The following is a 19,738-nucleotide window of genomic DNA, read 5'->3' as shown; positions in this document are numbered from 1 at the left end:
GTCACAATCCAGAGAATCCAACCTGAACTTTTGCCTCAGAAAGCCACATGTTTCCTCGGCTGCAACTGCAGTCTGATGCTCCACTGAGGCAGAAACCCTAAGTGCTTTCCTTGCCATTGCTGATGGAAGGGGGCAGCTGGGGTTATTTCTTGAATGTTTTATAGCTGACCTACTCTCACCTTACTTTAAAGATACCCCCTGCAAATTTACAGGGCATGACATGAACGAAAAAAGAAAAAAAAAAACAGAAAGAAAATCTTCAACTGTTTAAAAATGATCCAATGATCAGATGAAAATTTAATTAATTCTTCTACCAGAATCTAAAATCTAAAAAACTAAAACCACTTTAAAAGTTAAAAAAAGAAAAAATATTCAAGATTTGAAATATATGGACTTAAGAGTGCTGAGAAGAAGATGAAAGAAAGAAGGAATGAGTGAATATGAGAATGAAGGCTTTGAGTCATATAATATATAAACAGAGGATAGGGAAAAATAGTTGTCGTTTATGGAAAGGATGGGCCAGGATAGAGAAAAGGCTTGTCCCTGAGATCCACTCAGTGCCCTGTAATGTTCGGAGGGGCAGCCCTGCACCGTGGTGGGTTGGGTAGGGCATGAGCACCTCCACCCGGTGCAACCAGTGCCTTTTGCACAATGCTCCCTGAACAGTGCTCCCAGCAGACACAACCTTTGGGATTCAAACCCTTGCTTGTCTCTGACTGAGATCTTCATTGTCAGATGCTCGATACTTTCCTGATTGACCTTCAATTAGTAGTGGCTCCAAACCCTTCAGCTTTCAGTTTCACTTTCCCTTTTACCCCACTCCCCATGCTCTCTCGATCAAATGGTTAGTGATCTGGAAACAATTAAAGGTACTGGGAGACTGGATGCTATCAAGGGACACTTTGCCAAGTGGACTTTTAAAAGAGAATAGTTACTTTCTAACATAGGGCACTAACAAATTCTGATCAAGGGGTATTCATTTTCTAAAACAGAGGATAGCCTGTCCTAAGTCTTTATCTGCTGCAATCCTCTGCTATTGTGTGGCTTATATGGACACTATCAATATTCACAATGCAGTCTGTTATTGAACATAGGTTAATTGTATTGGAGGCTGAGATCTTTGCCATTCCCTCTTCACTTTATTTTTTTTCTTGTGATTTTATTTGCGTACCTTATGTGAAAAGAATACCCAAATAATGATTCTAGGTGGTTTCTGGGACAATAGTTAGCCTGCTGTCTGTTGAAGTTTTAAGTACCATTTAATTTGACTCAATTTAATACATATTATCTTTGAACATCTAACACTTAGCCTAGCAGACGCCAAGTGCCATTAGCATCAAAAGAAGTAACCTCTGCCCCTAAAGATTGACCATCCATTTAGTGAAATAAGGCATAGTTGCAAAATAAACGGTAAAAGGAGGATTTGAATGAACATTCAAATACATGGAAAAATACTATATTTTAATGAATGCATGGTTGAATATGCTAAAGATGTCTCTATAAAAGCATGATACTCTGGCTCCAAGAGTCATCTCACTGTATCCATGAGTGCTCAGTGATACCAGGAGTGTTATGCTTCCTTCCAGCTCCCCACTTTAAGAGTGTCACTGACAAATTGAATATGAAACACACAAAGGAAGGTAAGCAATATGACAAGGAGTGTGTCTCCAAAGAGGAAACCTGGCAGTAACTGAGGGCCTCCAAGTGACAAAACTAAGCTGAAGGAGGATAACTGCTGCCAATCATTTAAATATTTATTTTTGAGGAAGATTGTTCTCTATTGCTGCACACAGTAAAACTAAAACAAATGGGAAGAAATTACAAATAAACCAAATTTATTTCAATACATTATAGTCTTTTCAAAATATTAATAGCAAAACCATATACCATACATTTGTGTCATATTTTAGACTAAAAACAACCAGCTATATTTTTATAGTCTATGTTGAGTGTTATTTGATTTTATAGATTTTTAAAATATATAACAGAATTTCTAAAATATAGTGATTCATCCCTGTAGTAAATGGCAGAGCTAAGAATTGAACCATGTCTTCTGGTGCTAAATCCTTAATTGAGCCATCACTGGTTCTTTGGATTCATGCTAAAGACGAGGCTTGCTCTGTGTCGCTGAAGGAATTCAAGAAGACACAGCAGGCCCAGCTGTGGGGGTTCTTAATTAGGTAGGAAATTTTGCTGGAACAATATCTCAACACTCCTGCAGCTCTAAGACTTTTTTAAAATTATTAACTGTAGAATGTTCAAAGTAATTCATAAGACAATTTCTGTTAAAGTTGTTCATGGCCAATAACTTAGGTAAGTTACATTCAGTGAATCCTTTCCTCATTTGAAAGTCCGAGTTTTCCAGTGCTGCTGTCTATAAGAAGTCCAGCTGGGCTTCAAGTTGGTAGACTCTTATTCCTTACTTTAAGTTTCTAATAGACACTTAATGATATTTCTGCCTCAGTCATTAAACATCATTCCTTCCAGAGCTTGAAGAGAACTGAAGGCTGTAATTCCTGGGATAGTAATTCTTTCTCTCTTGCATCCTGATTGTTCTTCTGCAAACCCAATAATACATCAGCAGCACTTTTGACTCTTTAGAGGCTTAACATGTGTACTTAGACTCACAATGAATCAATAACTACCAATCTCAATAAGGACTTTGTCTTACTTTTTAATTTGTCTAACATTTAGCCTACATTATTTTCTTAGAGTTGCCAAATGCCTTCTCCCATTGGAGACTGAGATTAACCACCCAAATCCACTCACCACACTTTACATTCCTGGTCTATTTTGGGGTGTTTATGAGCTGCTCTAAGTGCATCAGAAAGCAAGGAGCAATGAACAGCTACTAAATATTCCATGACTTTGCAGTCCAGGAAGTTGGTGGAAGCATTTCTGCATCCAAACACAAATTCACATTTGGGGGAAGAAAAAAAAAGAAAGAAAGTGTAGGCCGTGCCCATACATGTGTAAAGCAGCAGTTAAACCCAATAAGTACTTCAGTTGGGATTTAGGGCCACATCTAACAGTGCAGGATGTTCATTGGATACCTTGATTGCAGGAGACTTTGATGAGTTTCTCGTCTTACTGCTAGGTGGATTATGCTTTGATTAGTTATCTGAGTGGAAAGACAGATAGATGAGTTTTCTAAGATATAATAGGAATGATTTAGAAGACTTTCATATGAGGGTAATGCATACTGAAAAGTCCTAATCGATGACACAAAACTGTTACAGAAACTAGCATTGTGCCTGGAGAAAACAGCAAAAGGATGCAAAGGGCTTTTCATCAGTGTTTAGACTGTTTGCATTCCAAAGGCAGAACTAGGATAAGTAGAAGATTAAAAGAGAAATATTCTATTTCAATATAAATCATTAATTATAACAGTAAAACACTGAATTGGCTCCCCCTGAGCTTGCAATCCCTGATGTATGGAGCCTAAGCTGGAGGAATGCAAATCTGCAATGTAGAGAGGGATGCTGAAAGATGGGGAAGCAGGTTAAGGCGACTGCCAAAGCCTTTTGTGCCTGAGTTGAGGATTCATATTATCTTCCTGCAAGGCCAAATTTAATGCAGAATGCTGCTTAATGCGCACATAATTAAAAAGATCCAAGTGCTTAAGGAAACAGCAGCCCAATGCCTCCCCTGTCTCTCAGACAGGGGAGATTTTTCAAGTAAATGGTAGGAGCTCCTTAGCTGATACATAAAGTTCAGAGGCTGATCTCTGGCAACTCTTTCTCCGCTGACTTTCATTTTTATTTTAGGTTCCTTCCCAGTCTGCCATCTTTATTTAGCCCAACAAACGCTTTCTTAAGTATCTTGATGAGCAATGCTCAGTAACACAATAAGACCTCATGTGTGGGCTGAAACCTTAACTGACATGTAAGTTAACTTTTTGGACTGAGATAAATAATATATTTTCTGGAAATCACATCCTCTCCAGCCAGGGTTAGCTCCTGGAAGGGCTGTCTTCAGTATAACACTTGAAGACAACTAATTAAACATGACATTCACCAATTCAGAAAATTTCTCCTTGGCTGAGCCCCCTAATGTCTGATTTTGGTTTTCTTGTTTTTGCTAGTATTCATTTGTTTTCACATTATTTGTGTCTTTGTAGTCCTTTTTAGCTCTGTTCTGATTTCTTTCCAAGATGCTTTTCCTTATATTTATTCCCTAAGGTACAAACATAGCAGTTAGGTGGAGAAAAAAAAGTCTACATACTGCTTGCCTTATACCTGCTCTTGCAGCAACATGCCTCTGACTTGGTGATTTTAGCTGGTGCTTCGTGTCAAATCTGGCACTATGGCTGTTGTACTCATTCTCCACTTCTCTAAGAGGAATGGAGGGAACAATCATCATTTATGATTTGGGTAAAAGTGCAACATCCTTCAGCTCTATCATTTTTCTCATCACTGTTACCAACTTGCCTTTTCCCTCTGCATCCTGGGAAACATTTTTAAGTTTTTGCTCCACACCACTGATTTAATTTTCAACCTTGTCAAATATATTTTCCCATTTTCAATTAGAGTTTAAACTCCATTAGTGCAACAGAGGTGTCTTTGCATTTTCCAATAGTACACCCTATTTTTAATCTTTTATTAATTGTAACAGCTGATATTTACTGAGAATCATATATGCCAGTCCAGACACTAAAATAACAAGTATTACTTTATGAGTGTTACATTGTATCTTCTCCCACTACTGTACCTTCAACTGCAAGCCTTCTCTTTATATCATGTTCTACTTTTCTATAAAAATTCTATTTTAAAACAAGTTTTTACTTTTCTATAGAGGCCATACTCTTATATACTATTAAGAACTTGTAAATATTTTAAGTAAATATTTTTGGAGCAAAAATCATAGAATTGTAAGATTTTTCAGAGGTCTGTTGTTCCTCGTCATTGTGATAACATTCTTTTTCTTGTGCCACAACATTTTTCAGAAGCTTCTTTTCTGGTTGCTTATTTGCCCATGTGTGAATCTGAGTCTCAGTTTCCCCATGCTGCCTGTTCCCCACTCTTAGTTTCCTGAAGAGGAGTGCTTAGATAATTTAAAATATACAGAATGCTCTTTTCCTTAGGTTATTCATTTCTCTTGTTCTGTTGAGACTAACCTCCAGAGTGCAATATATAACTATCCACGCTCCTCTTATGTATGTGACACCGTGTTGCAATTATGGATAGGCTTAAAAAAATATGATGGGAAAGTAGGCTCCTGAAAAATCTCAAAAATCAGCACTTGGACAGTGGAATAATCCATGCACAGTTTTATATTTGTTGCAGAAACTCATCTCTAAATCAGGGGAGAGTGCAGAGAGTGCATGAGTTTCACATGTCTCTCTTTCGGTATTTGGGACAGCAGACTTGGTAGATTTCACCAAGCTAAGAAGAGAAATGTCAGTGATTATTTTTTTCTCCAGTTAGCCTTACTTCTTTCTTGGCTTTCTCCTCAGTGAATTTGCTTTTCTATTTTCGCCATCTTCATAAGTATTTTGGTTAGAATGTCGGGGAAGCTATATCTGAACTCTTTGCTAGGTAGCATTTTAAACCATTAGCTTTCCACCCTAATTTCTCTAGGCAATACTGACAAGCTGTAGAGGTGAGTTGAGAAAAAGGACAAATCAAAAGGTCAACAAAATATATCCCAAGATAAGAGAATAAGGTATATGAGTTGAGGAATAAGGGATGAAATTTATACAGTCTACAAAAGAGAGGTCTTCAAGGTAGGGTCTCTGTGACATGATCTATAAATATCATCAAGGTAACAAAATAAACAAAGCAAATTATTTACAGTCACAAACGATAATAGGACAAGAATGACTGCCTGAATCTAAGTGAAGGAAAGTTTACAATAGGTTATAAAAAGAGTTTTTAGCTGAAAGCAAAACTAAACAATAAAACTAACAAACACAAAAGTTAAGATCTATCACAGACTGGTGGGTAAAATATAATTAAAAAAAAAAACTCACAGGAATAGGCAAGAAATGTATATACATTTAAAAGACATATGATTGTCAGATATTCATTGTAAAAATTAAGATCAAATTTTGGCCTTTTCTGCTCCCTAGATGTAGGGTCGTTGGCAAGCTATTTTAAATATGTGTAATTAGAATAACATCAATTGTTTTTATAAATATTATGCCAATCATATCTTAAAAATGATTTTCCACTAATTCCATAACCATTTCAAGGCATAACCTCAACAAGGATAATATACAATCTTATCACACTCTTTTCTGTCACCATCAACTTTTCAAATTAAAAGCATATATGTCAATGCTAAACTCCTGGACTCCACTCATTTCATTATTTCTTGCTATCTGATTTCCACTCTTACTTTTCTGCTAAGATTTCTGTTTTCACTAATGAGCTCTTACTTTTCAAATGGAATGACATACTGTCACTGCTATTTTTACATGACCAATCTGAAGCACTTGATGGCATTTACCAACACTTGCTTCTTCAAGGCTCTTTTTGCTTGCATTCTATTCTCCTCACGGCTTTCCTAAATCTCTGTATGTTTCTTCTTTATCCTTTCAATAATATGGATGTAAGACTTAAAAGATTATTGCATAGCTACAAATGAAAAAAAAAAACATGCAAGATTGGGTGCAGTGGCTCATGCATAATCTCAGCACTTTGGGAGGTCAACGCGGGAGGATCACTTGAGCCCGGGAGTTCTAGACCAGCCTGGCCAACACAGCAAACCTCAGCTCTACAGAGATTTTTTAAAACATTAGCTGGGTGTGGTGGTGCATGCCTGTAGCCCCAGCTACTCAGGAAGCTGAGGCAGGAGAGTCACTTGAGTCCAGAAGTTTGAGACTGCAGTGAGCCATGATTATGCACTGTACTTCAGCCTGGGTAACAGAATGAGACCCTGTCTGGAAAAAAAAAAAAAAAAAAAAAAGCACAAAAAATTACTTAGCAAAGCTCCTTGAAGAGAGAACACAGAAAATATTACCTTAGTCAATTTTAGTTAATCTCTGCATTCATAAAGGCATGTTTAGATCTCTCCTCTTTCTAGCAAGCACTCCATAGAGAATCTAATCTCTTTCTGTGTTTTCATTTACCACTAATAAACTGAAGATCTCTTTATCCATAAGTCTCAACCTCTCTTCTGAACTGCAAATCCATGGTTTGAAACTGCTTTCTTTACAAATTTAATGAGATATTCCAAAAGCATATCAATTTTATTTATTTTTATTTATCTTATCTTTTCTTTTCTTTTCTTTTTGAGATGGTCTCGCTGGGTCACTTAGCCTGAAATCATGCAGTGGCATGATTTCGGCTCACTGTAATCTGTACCTCCGGGTTCAAGCGATTCTCATACCTCAGCCTCCAGAGTAGCTGGAATTACAGGCACGTATCACATGCCTGGCTACTTTTTGTACTTTTAGTAAAGACAGGATTTTGCCATGTTGACCAGGCTGGTCTGGAACTCTTCACCTCAAATGATCCGCCTGCCTCCACCTCCCAAAGTGCTGGGATTACAGGCTTGAGCCACCATGCCCAGCCAAGCACATCAATCTTAATGCAAACAAAATTGGACTCATTATGGACATATCCCTGTTTACTTCAGCCAGTTCTGTACCTTGAGATACCATGGAAGTGATACCATTACCTGTCTATGGTAACCAGTGATCCAAACAGAAAACCTCAGCCGTCTTTGATTCCTGTTCCTTTCTTATTCCCATGTGTCCCAGGCATACCATCACCTGACAATTTTCTCCAGTCATGTGACATGGGTCACATTTACTTTTGCAGTTCCTCGGCCATGGGCCTAATTAACCTAGTTCAGATTATGATCTTTTTTCTGCCCAGCAACCAAAAGAACCACCCAGACATTCTATTGCTGCCTAGCTTCTCCTCATCGTAATCCCCTCTTCACATTACCTCTAGAGAGAGCTTTGTAAGTTTTGTAAAACACCAACCTATTCATATTACATTTCTGCTTAAAAGCCATCTTTGGCTTCACATCACCTGGTGTGTAATTCCAAAATTCTCAGAATTGAAAAACAAAAACAACAACAAAAAAGCTATCATAGTTTACTCCTAAGCTGTCTGTCGAGATTTCTCTTCTGCCACCCTTCCATACTTAGCACCTACTAGACATAACAATGTTGGGCATTACCTGTTGTTTCCTCTATGCTTCTTGAAGAGACTGTGCATTTCCCACACTGACCTGTCCCAGACTCAACACAGTTTCTAAATTTCGTGAGTCTGGAGTAGCCAAGACCCCCAGCTCCATTTCTCTCTTACTTGAAAGGTACTTGACAAATGAGTGAACTTTCTCTCTCTCTCTCTTTCTTTGTTTCTTTCTTTTTCTTTCTTTCTTTCTCTCTCTTTTTCTTTCTTTCTTTCTCCCTTCTTCCCTCCCTCCCTCTCTTCCTTCCTTCCTTTTTTCTTTTTTTTTTCTTTTTTTTTTTGAGTTTCGCTCTTGTTGCCCAGGCTGAAGTGCAATGCTGCCATCTGGGCTTACTGAACACTCCTCCTCCCGGGTTCAAGGAATTCTTGTGCGTCAGTCTCCTGAGTAGCTGGGATTATAGGCGCCCATGACACCCGGCTAATTTTGTATTTTTAGTAGAGAGAGGGTTTCATGTGAACTTTCTAACATCTAATTGTTTGCTATGGATGGTATTCCCAGACACTGAGTTTACATCATCTCATTTGAATTTCATAAAAACTACATATGTTAGGTTTTTGTTTTGAAGATAAAGACACTAAAGCTCTGACAGATTAAAATATTTGTTCATTATAATACTGTTAGTAAATTGGTAAGAGAGGTCAGTTCATAATGAGGCTTCCTTAATCTAAAATCTGAGTGTTTTTCACTATCATAGGAGATCACACTGGGCAATTTTGTAATGTAGTGAATCTCCCATACTCGGTATTCAAAGCATAGATCAATAATTATTGATTATGGGGTATTTTCTCAGATGAAAGGCTATATTAACTGTATCTAAGGCATCCTCTAATTTTAATTTTGTATCTCTCAGGAGAAATTAAAGCAATCTCACAAATAACATTGGTAAAAATGTAATATTTTCTTAACTTTTAAACTAGAAAACAATTATTTTAATGTTAATAACAGGGCTTTGTGGTAGTATTTGCAGTGGAATATAAAATTATTCAAACACAATATTAAAAAGCTTGGTTACATATTTAGTCTAACGTAGTGCCATTTCATGCACTGAGGTAGTTATAGTAACTCCTTATCCAGAATTTGAACACAATAATATATTCCAATATTTAACAACTCAAATTGATAACTGCTGGCATCTACTACAAGATGAAAACATAACAAATAGATTATATCAAAATTATACTGAATAAAATTAAATATTTCTTGGATATTATATTGCAGAATCTTACAGGGCCTCAGAGTCATCAATGTAGACATTAATTATAATTGTCATAAACAGATGAAAGTAAAAAATGATTGAAATCTCTGGGCAATAAAATGCAGATGGAAATTTGCAGGATATTTCTCTGAAATTTACCACCATAAAGTAATTTTGTTTTTATAGGGTTTAAATATTCACACTTATAGCTTGTCTATGTTTTGCTATACCCTTAGCCTAATATTATTTCATTTACCTTGTAAAAGTCAACTTTGACTGACTGAAGAGAAAAAATTTATAATTAGCAGTATCCATATCAGATATTACTATGAAGTATATTGATAAAAAAAGTCTGAATAATTTTTTTATTTATCATTTACATATCAGGGCCTGGGCCCAAGACTGTAAAAAATATACAGTAAAATAGAACAGGGGCTCCTCTCAAATAGGTTGTAATTTAGTAAATTACAGAATGCCAAGTGTCAAACTAATGACTAAACAATAATAAATATTATAGAAATTTAGCTGAGTTCCAACTCACTGCTATTTGAGAAAGTCAAAAAGGCTTAATGGATAAAAAGTAAACTCAAGCCAGACCTTCATTTTTCTCTAATCAGAAACCTGTGTTATTTGCTGTTCTGCTTCAAAGTTGGTATTTTGCTTTGCTTAAAGGAAAAGTTAAAAACAAACAAACAAACAACAAAATGCAAGCTCTATATGCTATAATTTAACTCTCTGTGATTCATCTATAATCCAGTTTTGGAATATGTTCCTATGTTCTTTCGCATCAGTTATGTTTTCAACTTATAATTTACCAAATACATTTTATTTTCTAAACTTTGAACACCCTTGCTTTTGTAATCTCCTTCTTTGGAGATTTACTTTAAGTCCTAGCCCAAGGCAGTCCTCTTTATTGACATCTCACTTTGTCTTCCTACTTGGAGTCAGTCTCCCCTTCTCCCACAAACTTGCCATACTCTGCCCATTTATCTGTTCAATGACTTGCCACATGCTGGCTTATTCCAAGGCCTAGTGGACAGCTGCCTTTTTTCCACACTAGGCTATAATAATTTTGAACCCATGAACTATATTGTGTTTTCCTTTGTTTTTCTGAAAGGCTGAACACAGTTGTGAAATGAATGAATTTGACAGTGAGCAAATTAATCTATGTTTAATAAATGAATACATGTTGAATAAATAACATGCAAGTCACTTAGATTACATGTAAGATCATTTTTTCTAACGTAAGCCTTCAGGATGAAAGTATCACAAAAAGAAGTATTCACACTGACTTTGAGTTTTACTGAATGTGAGTAGGTCAGTGTGTGGCAAAAAAGTCTGTGCTCTGCTCTTTATTTACAAAATTAGCTCTTTCTTCTTCATGCTTTGGCTTTGATATTTCCAGTTTGTACAATAGTCTTATACTTTATGGTGAGGACGTGCATGCAAAACATTCATTTATTCAGAGATTATCAACTAAGTTGTCTTTTTATTAAGGTGTTAATAGTAAATGATACACTTTGAGAGGTTAATTTAACAGCAGCAATATGTGGTCACTCCGTTGGTACAATAAATTCCTTCATTTAACAAAAATGTGTTAGTCATCTAGCATATGCCAGGCACTGTGCTATTAAATAAAATATATGAGAACCCACTGATCTGGATTGAGGCCTTACACTTGGCCCCAGCAGACCAACCCAAAATGGAGTCACTCATGCTAAACTTTCATGTTACCATACCAAAACCTAAGCTAAACAGCTTTGTAAGATCTGACCTTCCAAGAAACCAGGAGAGAGTTGATAGCCAAATCTTCAAGCAGCCAATTTAAAAACAAAACAAAACAAACAAACAAACAAAAAGCAGGAGATTCACATCAACCAATCAAAAGGGTTTCAGTTAACCTGATCCAGCATGATAAAATCCCCTCTGCTTTATCTGGTAAAAGTAACCTGAAGAACTTGATGTTATTCAATCTGCTTTTGCTCTACTCTGTTTTCTTGTTTTTGGTCAACCTGCTTTACAGAAAGTGACTAGCCTGCCATGCCCCCTGGAGCTTTTGTCTATTTTGTGGACTGGATGATGCCTGGTTCATGAATTACAAATAAAAGCTAATTAGGTCTTTAAAACTCATTTTATTGAAAATGTTTTTGTTGACACTGAAACATCCTAGAGAGTCAAAGTTGAATACAGACGAGGTCTTAACATTTTAGTAAGGTGGACTACAATGTAAATAAGTCATTGTAAAGAATACAATAAATTAGAATGAAAGGAAAAGTGGCTTTGCAGACAATGGCATGAGAAATTACCTACCAGTAACCAGAAAGGTGAGAAAAGAACTCTCAAACCTCCAAACTTCTCCCCTATATTCCTATCAGAGTGACTAGATGCCTTAGCAGTTTTTAAGGGAGTTTAGAACTGTATCAATATAAATAAAGCAAATATATTGTTCTTGAGGGAATTTCTTGTTAAATTAGCTTCCCCTTTTGTCCTCTGAGAAAGACTGGAATGGTGAGCAGCAGTAGCACACAGGGGCAAGGTAGAGCTGACTTGGGCCTGCTTAGGGAGTTGAGTGGTTCTGCATGAACACTGAACATCTGCATCTTAATTTAATGGAGACTAGCACTCAAAGGAAATGATGTGCCATCCAAAAAGAATGGCAACTGCCAGGGAAGGGTAGAGGAACTGAATGCAAACTCTGATCATTTAATAATTTTTCCAAGTGCAAAACTATCTGTTAGGAAATGATTTTGGTTACTTAAGGACTGTATTCAATCATCATTTATACAACTAGGAGATATACGACCCCCTGGCCGACACACACAAACACATAAAAACACAGACTTTTGGGTATACTGGTCAAAGCAAGGGAGGAGAAATGCATACTCACAAAAGTCACTGAATAAAACTGAAAAGCAGTAGCATCAGAATGCTTCAAAATTCTGCCATTATCAATCAAAAGGTTTTCTGACCCTTAGTACTTCAGCAGAAGGATCTAGGGTGGAGTACCTTTGAATTTCAAAGAAAAGATAGATAAAGATGGCTTTATATCTAGGAAAGTTTCCCTGCACTTCATGGTTTTTTTTTCCCATGTAAATATGAAAAAAAAACCCTACTACTTTTTATAGGAGAAATATGGACAGATAAATTAACAAAGGCAATTCACTACCTATATGTCCTTTTCACATCTCACAGTGTCTATTAATATTTGGAAAGGCACTCATTTATCATGAAGGGACATTTCCATGTATTCTTTTCTCTTAATCAAATTAAAATAATATGGTAAATAAAGAACAGAATGATGGACACAGCTGGCATGACAATTTCTGTGCTTTCTCACCAAATCAGTATGGCTGACATGGAAAACAGAGTAACAGATGGTGGAATAGCTAGAGAGGCACATAATTTGCTCAAGGTCACAAGAATTTCAGCAACACAACTAGAAACAAACAAACAAAAAAACCCAGACCTTGAAGCTAAGTGCTACTGTTTATATATACCATTTCATTGAGGAATAAAGTTTTAATTAAAGAATTACAGGATAATTATAGTCTCAGTTCTTTATTAAACCCAATCATGGAAATGATAGTTTTGTTGGAAGAAAGGCAGGTAGCTGCTTCTGACTGACTCTATTGTAGGGAGGTTGAGGGCTACATTGGAACAGGAGACTGGAATAAATGCTGTGTCTCTATGTGCCATCTTGAGTTACTGGGTTGCATTTTTAGGCATTTGATATATGAATATGTTTACAACAGGGTTTGTCAAGTTGACACTTTAGGTGGATTTCTCTGATGTCAGGGTATAGGATGAATTGAGCACTGTGAAAAGGATCAAAGAGCAGAGAACTTGTATTCAGGCAGAAAAAGTTAAAGAGCTGCTTCAGTTATGGAGGTCAAATACTGGAAGAGGTAAATCTAAAAGTAGGACCTGGAGGGTGGTAATGCTCCCTGCAAAGGTAGAGAACACTGTTGGCTTTGTTTTGTGAGGATGAGGATGATGTACTTCTAGACCTACTGAGGTTGAGATATAATCAGGGTTTTGATGGAGACAACCCAGAAGCAGTTAGAATCATTTCTGCAGCTCAAAGAAAAAAATGGGTCCAGAATTACAAACTTGGCAGTTACCTATAGAAAGATGATAAGTAGACCTATGACATTGACTGAATTCACAATCAAAGAGTAAAAAAGACAGAAAAGTGGGAATGGAATAATTGGGCAAAGTTTCATTTAAAACCTGATGGATGATCTGTAAAAGAAAGAGATTACAAATTGGACCCCATCAAAATTTAAAACTGCTGATCTTTGAAAGATACTGTTAAGAAAAACCACACACTAGAGGAAAATATTTGCAGAATATTTATATGATAAAAGACTTACATCCGAAATATATAAAGAATTCTCAAAGTGCAATAAGGAAATAAACACCTTGGTATAAAAATAAGCAAAAGACTTGAACGGATACTTTGGCAAAGAAGATATACAGATGGCCAATAAACACATGAAAAGATAATCTTCTCTTCTTGGGTGAGTGTTTGTAAACAGTAGACTGACAGCAGCACAGATTCAAAATAATAACATACTCTTCATATCATATACCTGTGTGGTACTTATCACTTGTCAGACACAGTTTTAAGCACTATATACATATTAGCTCACTTAATGAGTTAACAAAGTAGGGTTTTAATTAACTATTCAGTGATAAAGAAATTGAGGCACAGAGAGGTGAAGGAATTTGCCCAAGGTCATATAACTGGTAAGTGGCTAAGCCCAGATTTGAACACAGGCATTCTGGCTTCAGAGCCTGTGCTCTTGGCTATAACAATTTGAAGCCTCTACAGAAACCAGCAAGTATATATTGAGTGCCTACTCAGTGCACATATTATAGAATCACAAGAAATGGCCTAAATATAGTTCTTTTCCTAGTGGAGCTTAAAATCTAGATAGAAAGACAAGTCTAGTCTATGCACACGAAACACTTGTCTGCATCTAATAATGATTCAAGCTTTAGAAAATAGACAATAAACATGTTGAACATCATCATGTTGATTAAAAGACAGGATCTTATTATGACAATTAGGAATTATTTAAAACATTCTAGATCCTCTGTAGTTTAGAAGTTCTTTAGAGAAAAACAAAGACCGCAAAGCTTTATAAGAATTCAAACAGGTAATAATAGTTTGGACATTTAAAAATATTCTTCTACAATCTTTTAAGCTAGTATAATTGTCAGTAAAAATATTTATCAATTATCTCTTTCATGCTTGATAGTCCTTGTGATTTAGGTTGTTTCTAATAACTTAACGTAAACAAGCATGAGCCTTGTCCAAATATGACAATGATCTAATTCAATTACCCCCCTATGTTAAACCTGCAACTGTCTAGTGAGCTGAACAATTCCTGTTAGCCGGCTGTTATTTCAGTAACACTGAAGATCCATCCTTATGAGCCCTGAGTTACTGTTCTGTTTTGTTTTTGTTTTGCTTTTCCATTTTCCCGGAATGAAAACTGCAATAGAAGAGTGATAAAATGCAAGACTATAAGCAGAAGAAATCCTTATTAATTGACTTTGATTAAAAGAAAATAGCATCTTTGAAGCTGTACCTACAGAAGTCATCCTGTGAGACATAGCAACTCCTGTGAGGTCTCAGATTCTGTCCATTCTAGCAGCCCAGCCTGAAAAGGGGTCGAATGTGTGTGTGCCAATAACAACTGTGACTGTGCAGGGGGTAGGCAGGAAAGAGAAAGGAGAGAGACAGACAGTGGGGAAGGGAAATGGAGAAAGAATCAAATGAGGGAGGAAATGAAAATGAGAGAGAGAGAGATTGTAGGAGACGTGAAAGAGTGAAGGATCGGAAGGAAGGGTGGGGGATGCAAAAGCCAGATTTTTATTGGAAGCAATTGAAGTGGTTGCTATGAGACCCGCTCGAGCGGAGGACCAGCAGCCAGCCCGACGCTGATGGTTCTTACCTCGTACTAAAACCTTTGCTTTGACACAGTTTTAGAGTTGCTTAATATTCGAGCAAGCACCTGACACGGGTGACTTTCTCCTTCTTTTTTTCCTCCAGTCCCTCGGGTAAGATGGAGGTAGAAAATGAAGCCAGCTGCTCCCCGGGCAGCGCATCAGGCGGGTCCAGAGAGTACAAGGTGGTAATGCTGGGAGCAGGGGGAGTTGGTAAAAGCGGTAAGTTTTCACACCAAATGCTGGGGAAGGAGGGACCTCTATAGAGACAACTCTATAGAGTGAAAGAAAAATGATATTGCTGATGCTGTTAGAGGTGAACTGTGGCAGTTAAACACAGAGTATGGGTCTGGCAGGATGCTCCAAAGTGTCAGGACTGTTAAACCGATGCTGATGAGTCAGGATAATGCAGACAGCCAGTGATGATCCTCAGAACTTTAAGAGGATGATTGTTTTCTTTGATTTCATGCTGGGTGATATTTGCTCTTAGCGTATAGGTCTTTTTTAATAATAAAAATAGGTATGAAATTGTCATGGTATGAGAAAAATGCGCTCCTAGTCTCAAAAATCTTCACATAAAGAAAGAAGTGCTATGAATATTCAATTAAACACAGTTACAAACACAGACATATACTCGGGATGATGGGTGTTGATTGTTGTGTTTGTTTCTTTCATTAGAAGGTTCTTTTTCCTCATCTGTAGTCTGACATGGTGTGTGTGGGCTTTGAATACCAAAAGAAAGTTGGTTTTTGAAAGTGGCAGTGATTTATGGAATGATATTCATTGTGAGTCCTGTGCAGGGTGATCAAACTAAACTTTGTGGTCAATTAAAGGAGAAAGCTACACAAATAAATGAAGATGAGGTGATAATAGAGATGAAGAATAGCAAATTTCTTTTGGTACATAAAGAACGGAAGTGTCAGTTGTTGGGATTCTTGAGGATCCTAAAAGGCCAAATATAAAAAAATTTAAAAAATAGATACATAGTAGTTTTTTTGGCTGATCAAATGTTAGATAGCTTGGAGCTATGGCTATCACTAGAAAATAAATAAATATAGCTTTTTATATAAATATTAAATATCTCCACTGGGAATATATCTTTGAGAATTCTAAAAGGTAGAAGAAATATTATAGTTAGCATGGACAAAAAGCATCAAAACAAATCAGTAGTTTTAGTGTTGACAAAAAAATTAAAAGACGAAGACAATATTTTTGGCAGAAGAAACCAAAAAACTAACAACTTTGGTGGATGGGTCCACAAGGGATAGGAAAACTGAACAGTAAAGGAAGAGGAAGGAGATTGTGACTTTAGTGGACAACAAAGTTAAAGATAGCAAGAAACATAAAATTCAGCACCCCTACCTCTTCTCCTCACCCTACAAAAGAGAATTCTCATAAAAAAATAAAAGAAATAGGTACATCTGGATGTGGTCAGTAGCAAAATGCATATCAAAGTGAAAAAAATTATTCATCTCTTCTAGGGAGGCAAAAATATGAAAGAAAAGCCTTGTAATTGTGTATAAATGAGGAATTTTAAAAAAGCTTTCTCCTCTAAATATAATGATTTGAGAAGGAAGGAATCAAATTAGGTTAGGATTTAAGGAAGGAGGAAGGGATGGAGGAAGGATAGAGACAACATGATCTATATAAAATGAAGTTATACTTTACAAGAATCCAGTCAGATACAGTGAGGAAGAAAGAAATAAACAATGTAAGAATAAAATACTGAAGAAGGGAGAAAAACAGATTTAAAAAAAAAACAGGCAAAAGGCCAATCCATATTAAATGCCACCAGCAGCTTGTGAGGTCAGGGAGATGCTGAAATTGTCGCAATAATGTGCCTCTGTATTGCTTTTGTTTGCTGGTTAGGTATTTGCTTTTAGGAGCTTGGGGGATGTGGGGATAGAGTGACTGATTTTTAGCCTACTTCAATTTATTCCACCTAAATGAAACTTGGAGAAAAGAGATTTTGGACGGGAACATCCTTCAGCAAAACACTTTTCTTGTGATATTGCTGATATTATAGTGGTGATATTTTATCTTCTATTTTGATCTCTCCCAAGTATTATTTGTGCTGACTGATCATTGTTACTGTTCCAATGACTATGGATTTTCAATGTGACACATGGCCCACAGAGTGGCCTGGCTTGCTCTCATCTTTGCTTTGTACAATAGAAGTCAATTCATAATTAAGTACTTGAACAGAACTTTTCCTGTGAGAGGAAAAGACAGGAATGACCAGCTCATTCTCAGAGAAAGATAAGGATAAGGAGTATAAACAGCTCAGTTGTATTGATTATATATAAATGGCAACCTTGGCTACTACACCAGAGAATATTTCTCATACTACAATTTCACACCTGGAAAATGCTGTCCTTATGACTAAATGTTTGAAATCACAGTGAGAAAATCATCTGGTCCTTGGACTTTCCCCTGTGACTTACCTGATGTTCTTCCATCAGCATATAAACATTGAAGCACTGATTCTCAATATTAACCTTCTATTGAAGGTTAAAATATTTGCTTTCAAATGAGCTAAAAATATACATGATTTATTTTATCTCATTTGATCCTAGGCTGGGGTGCAGTGGCACAATCATGGCTCTAAAATATACTTTTTAAAACCTACTTTTCATATCAAAGACTTAGATCAACAGAGGTATATGAAGGGATTGTATAACCCCATTACCCTGGGTTGTGTGAAGAGATTTCCAGAAGAGATCTGCTCTTCTGAAGAAACTAAAGAAGATGCATCAAGCTACCATCTGTTTCCAATTCTGAGAGTCAAGTCCAAGTCAGCCTTAAACATGAATTAAAAACTCAATTTATGGTGACTATAATTTTTAAAATCTTGGAGATTTTTTATGTATATTAATATTTATTCTTTTTTATTTTTCTTTTTGTAGAGATGGGCTCTCACTATGTTGCCCAGGTTGGTCTCAAACTTCTGGCCTCAAGCAATGCTCCTGCCTCAGCCCCGCAAAGTGCTGGGATTATAGGCATGAGCCATTGTGCCTGGCCTGAGAAATGTTTTTGTCCATGTTTTACCAAAATATTTTTTAATAGAAACTTTTAAAAGAATTTGCAACTTTACTGAAATAGGAATTCCCACAAGATTTAAAATATGTCAGTTAATGAATGTACTTTATGTGAGGAATTTTAAACCACAAGTAATCAATAAAGTTTACTGAGCATGTATTATGCACAGTCCTATACTAGTTACTATGAAGGACATAAACATTTATGAAGCCCCCATTACATGGCAGGCATGGGCTACATGTATTTCATGCTTATACTCAGTCCTAACCACAGTCAGAATCGGTATTTCTATTTCACAGATGAAAAAACAGAGGTCAGAAAAATAACTTGTGCCTGGTCATGGGGGTAATAATTTAGAGTTCTGTGATGTTTTATCTAACTCTACTACATTATGTTTAATGCTCTGAGAAGAACAAAGAGTTGCATCACTCACTAGTAAGAAGAAAACAGATCCATTGATGATGCATTTCCTAGGTCTCGAATGTTATATTTAGAAGAGATCTTAACCATCTAGGCTATCACTTTGATTTATACATCTATGCCGCTTTAATCTTTAACCTAATTGAACACTATGCATAATACTTCTGTATAAATATATAATATTAATATTTGTACTTATATTTTTATAATTATATGTAATATTGTCCAAGAATGTTACTAACTGCAGAGAAAACAGGGATACACAAGAATTATTTGGACAATGGCCAAACTGAGGCATTGAGAGGTGAAGAGACCTGCAAAGGTCATTTATACAGCAGTGGCAGAGTCAGATCCAGAATCCAGTCCTTCTTACACCATTGAAGCTGCTTTTCCATCACTCCCCAATTTTTACACAGAGTAAGCTGAATCAAAACTGCACCATACAAAGTAACAGATATGTATACAAAGTAGCAGACATTTAGGAGGAACAAGTATAGAGATCTAATGTATAGGATGAGGACTACAGGTAATAGTATTTTATTTGGGGTTTATGCTAAATTAGTAGATTTTTTTATGTTTACTTGTACATAGTAGGTGTATATATTTTATACATGTATATATTTATGGAGTACATGAGATATTTGGATACAGGCATACAGTGTATAATAATCACATCAGGGTATGGTGTATCCATCACTTCAAACATTCACCATTTATTTGTGTTATAAATCTTCCATTATACTTTTTTGTTATTTTAAAATGTACAATAACTTATTTGTGACGATAATGACCCTGTTGTGCTATCAAATGTTAGATCTTATTCATTCCATCTAACCACAATTTTGTACCCATTAACCATGTCCACTCCCTCTTCCTACTACCCTTTCCAGCCTCTGGTAGCCATCATTCTACTATCTCCATGAATTAAATTGTTTTAATTTTTAACTTCCACAAATGAATGAGACCATGCAAAGTTTGTCT

General features: G+C 36.3%; 1 protein-coding gene and 1 long non-coding RNA gene across 3 annotated transcripts in view; one reads left to right on the top strand and one right to left on the bottom strand.

Moving 5' to 3' along the window:
- Positions 1 to 15,076, bottom strand: part of LOC117976780 (uncharacterized) — a 60,224-nt gene extending 45,148 nt beyond the window's left edge. The window contains exon 1 of the long non-coding RNA XR_008621940.1: positions 14,945 to 15,076. This is a non-coding gene — a long non-coding RNA (uncharacterized LOC117976780). The remainder of the gene's footprint in view (positions 1 to 14,944) is intronic.
- A 168-nt stretch (positions 15,077 to 15,244) lies between these two features.
- Positions 15,245 to 19,738, top strand: part of RIT2 (Ras like without CAAX 2) — a 373,037-nt gene continuing 368,543 nt past the window's right edge. Inside the window, exon 1 of one of the 2 annotated variants that reach the window (XM_003830211.7) lies at positions 15,245 to 15,520. In XM_003830211.7, the coding sequence (XP_003830259.1) occupies positions 15,418 to 15,520 (103 nt within the window). In that variant the 5' untranslated portion in view covers positions 15,245 to 15,417. The remainder of the gene's footprint in view (positions 15,521 to 19,738) is intronic. The other variant, XM_003830210.7, reaches the window with a different exon arrangement.

Source organism: Pan paniscus, chromosome 17 (assembly GCF_029289425.2).
Source record: "Pan paniscus chromosome 17, NHGRI_mPanPan1-v2.0_pri, whole genome shotgun sequence".
Classification (NCBI taxonomy): Eukaryota; Metazoa; Chordata; class Mammalia; order Primates; family Hominidae; genus Pan; species Pan paniscus.
The sequence above is the reverse complement of the archived record's forward strand: the minus strand, read 5'-3'. Positions and strand labels throughout refer to the sequence as shown.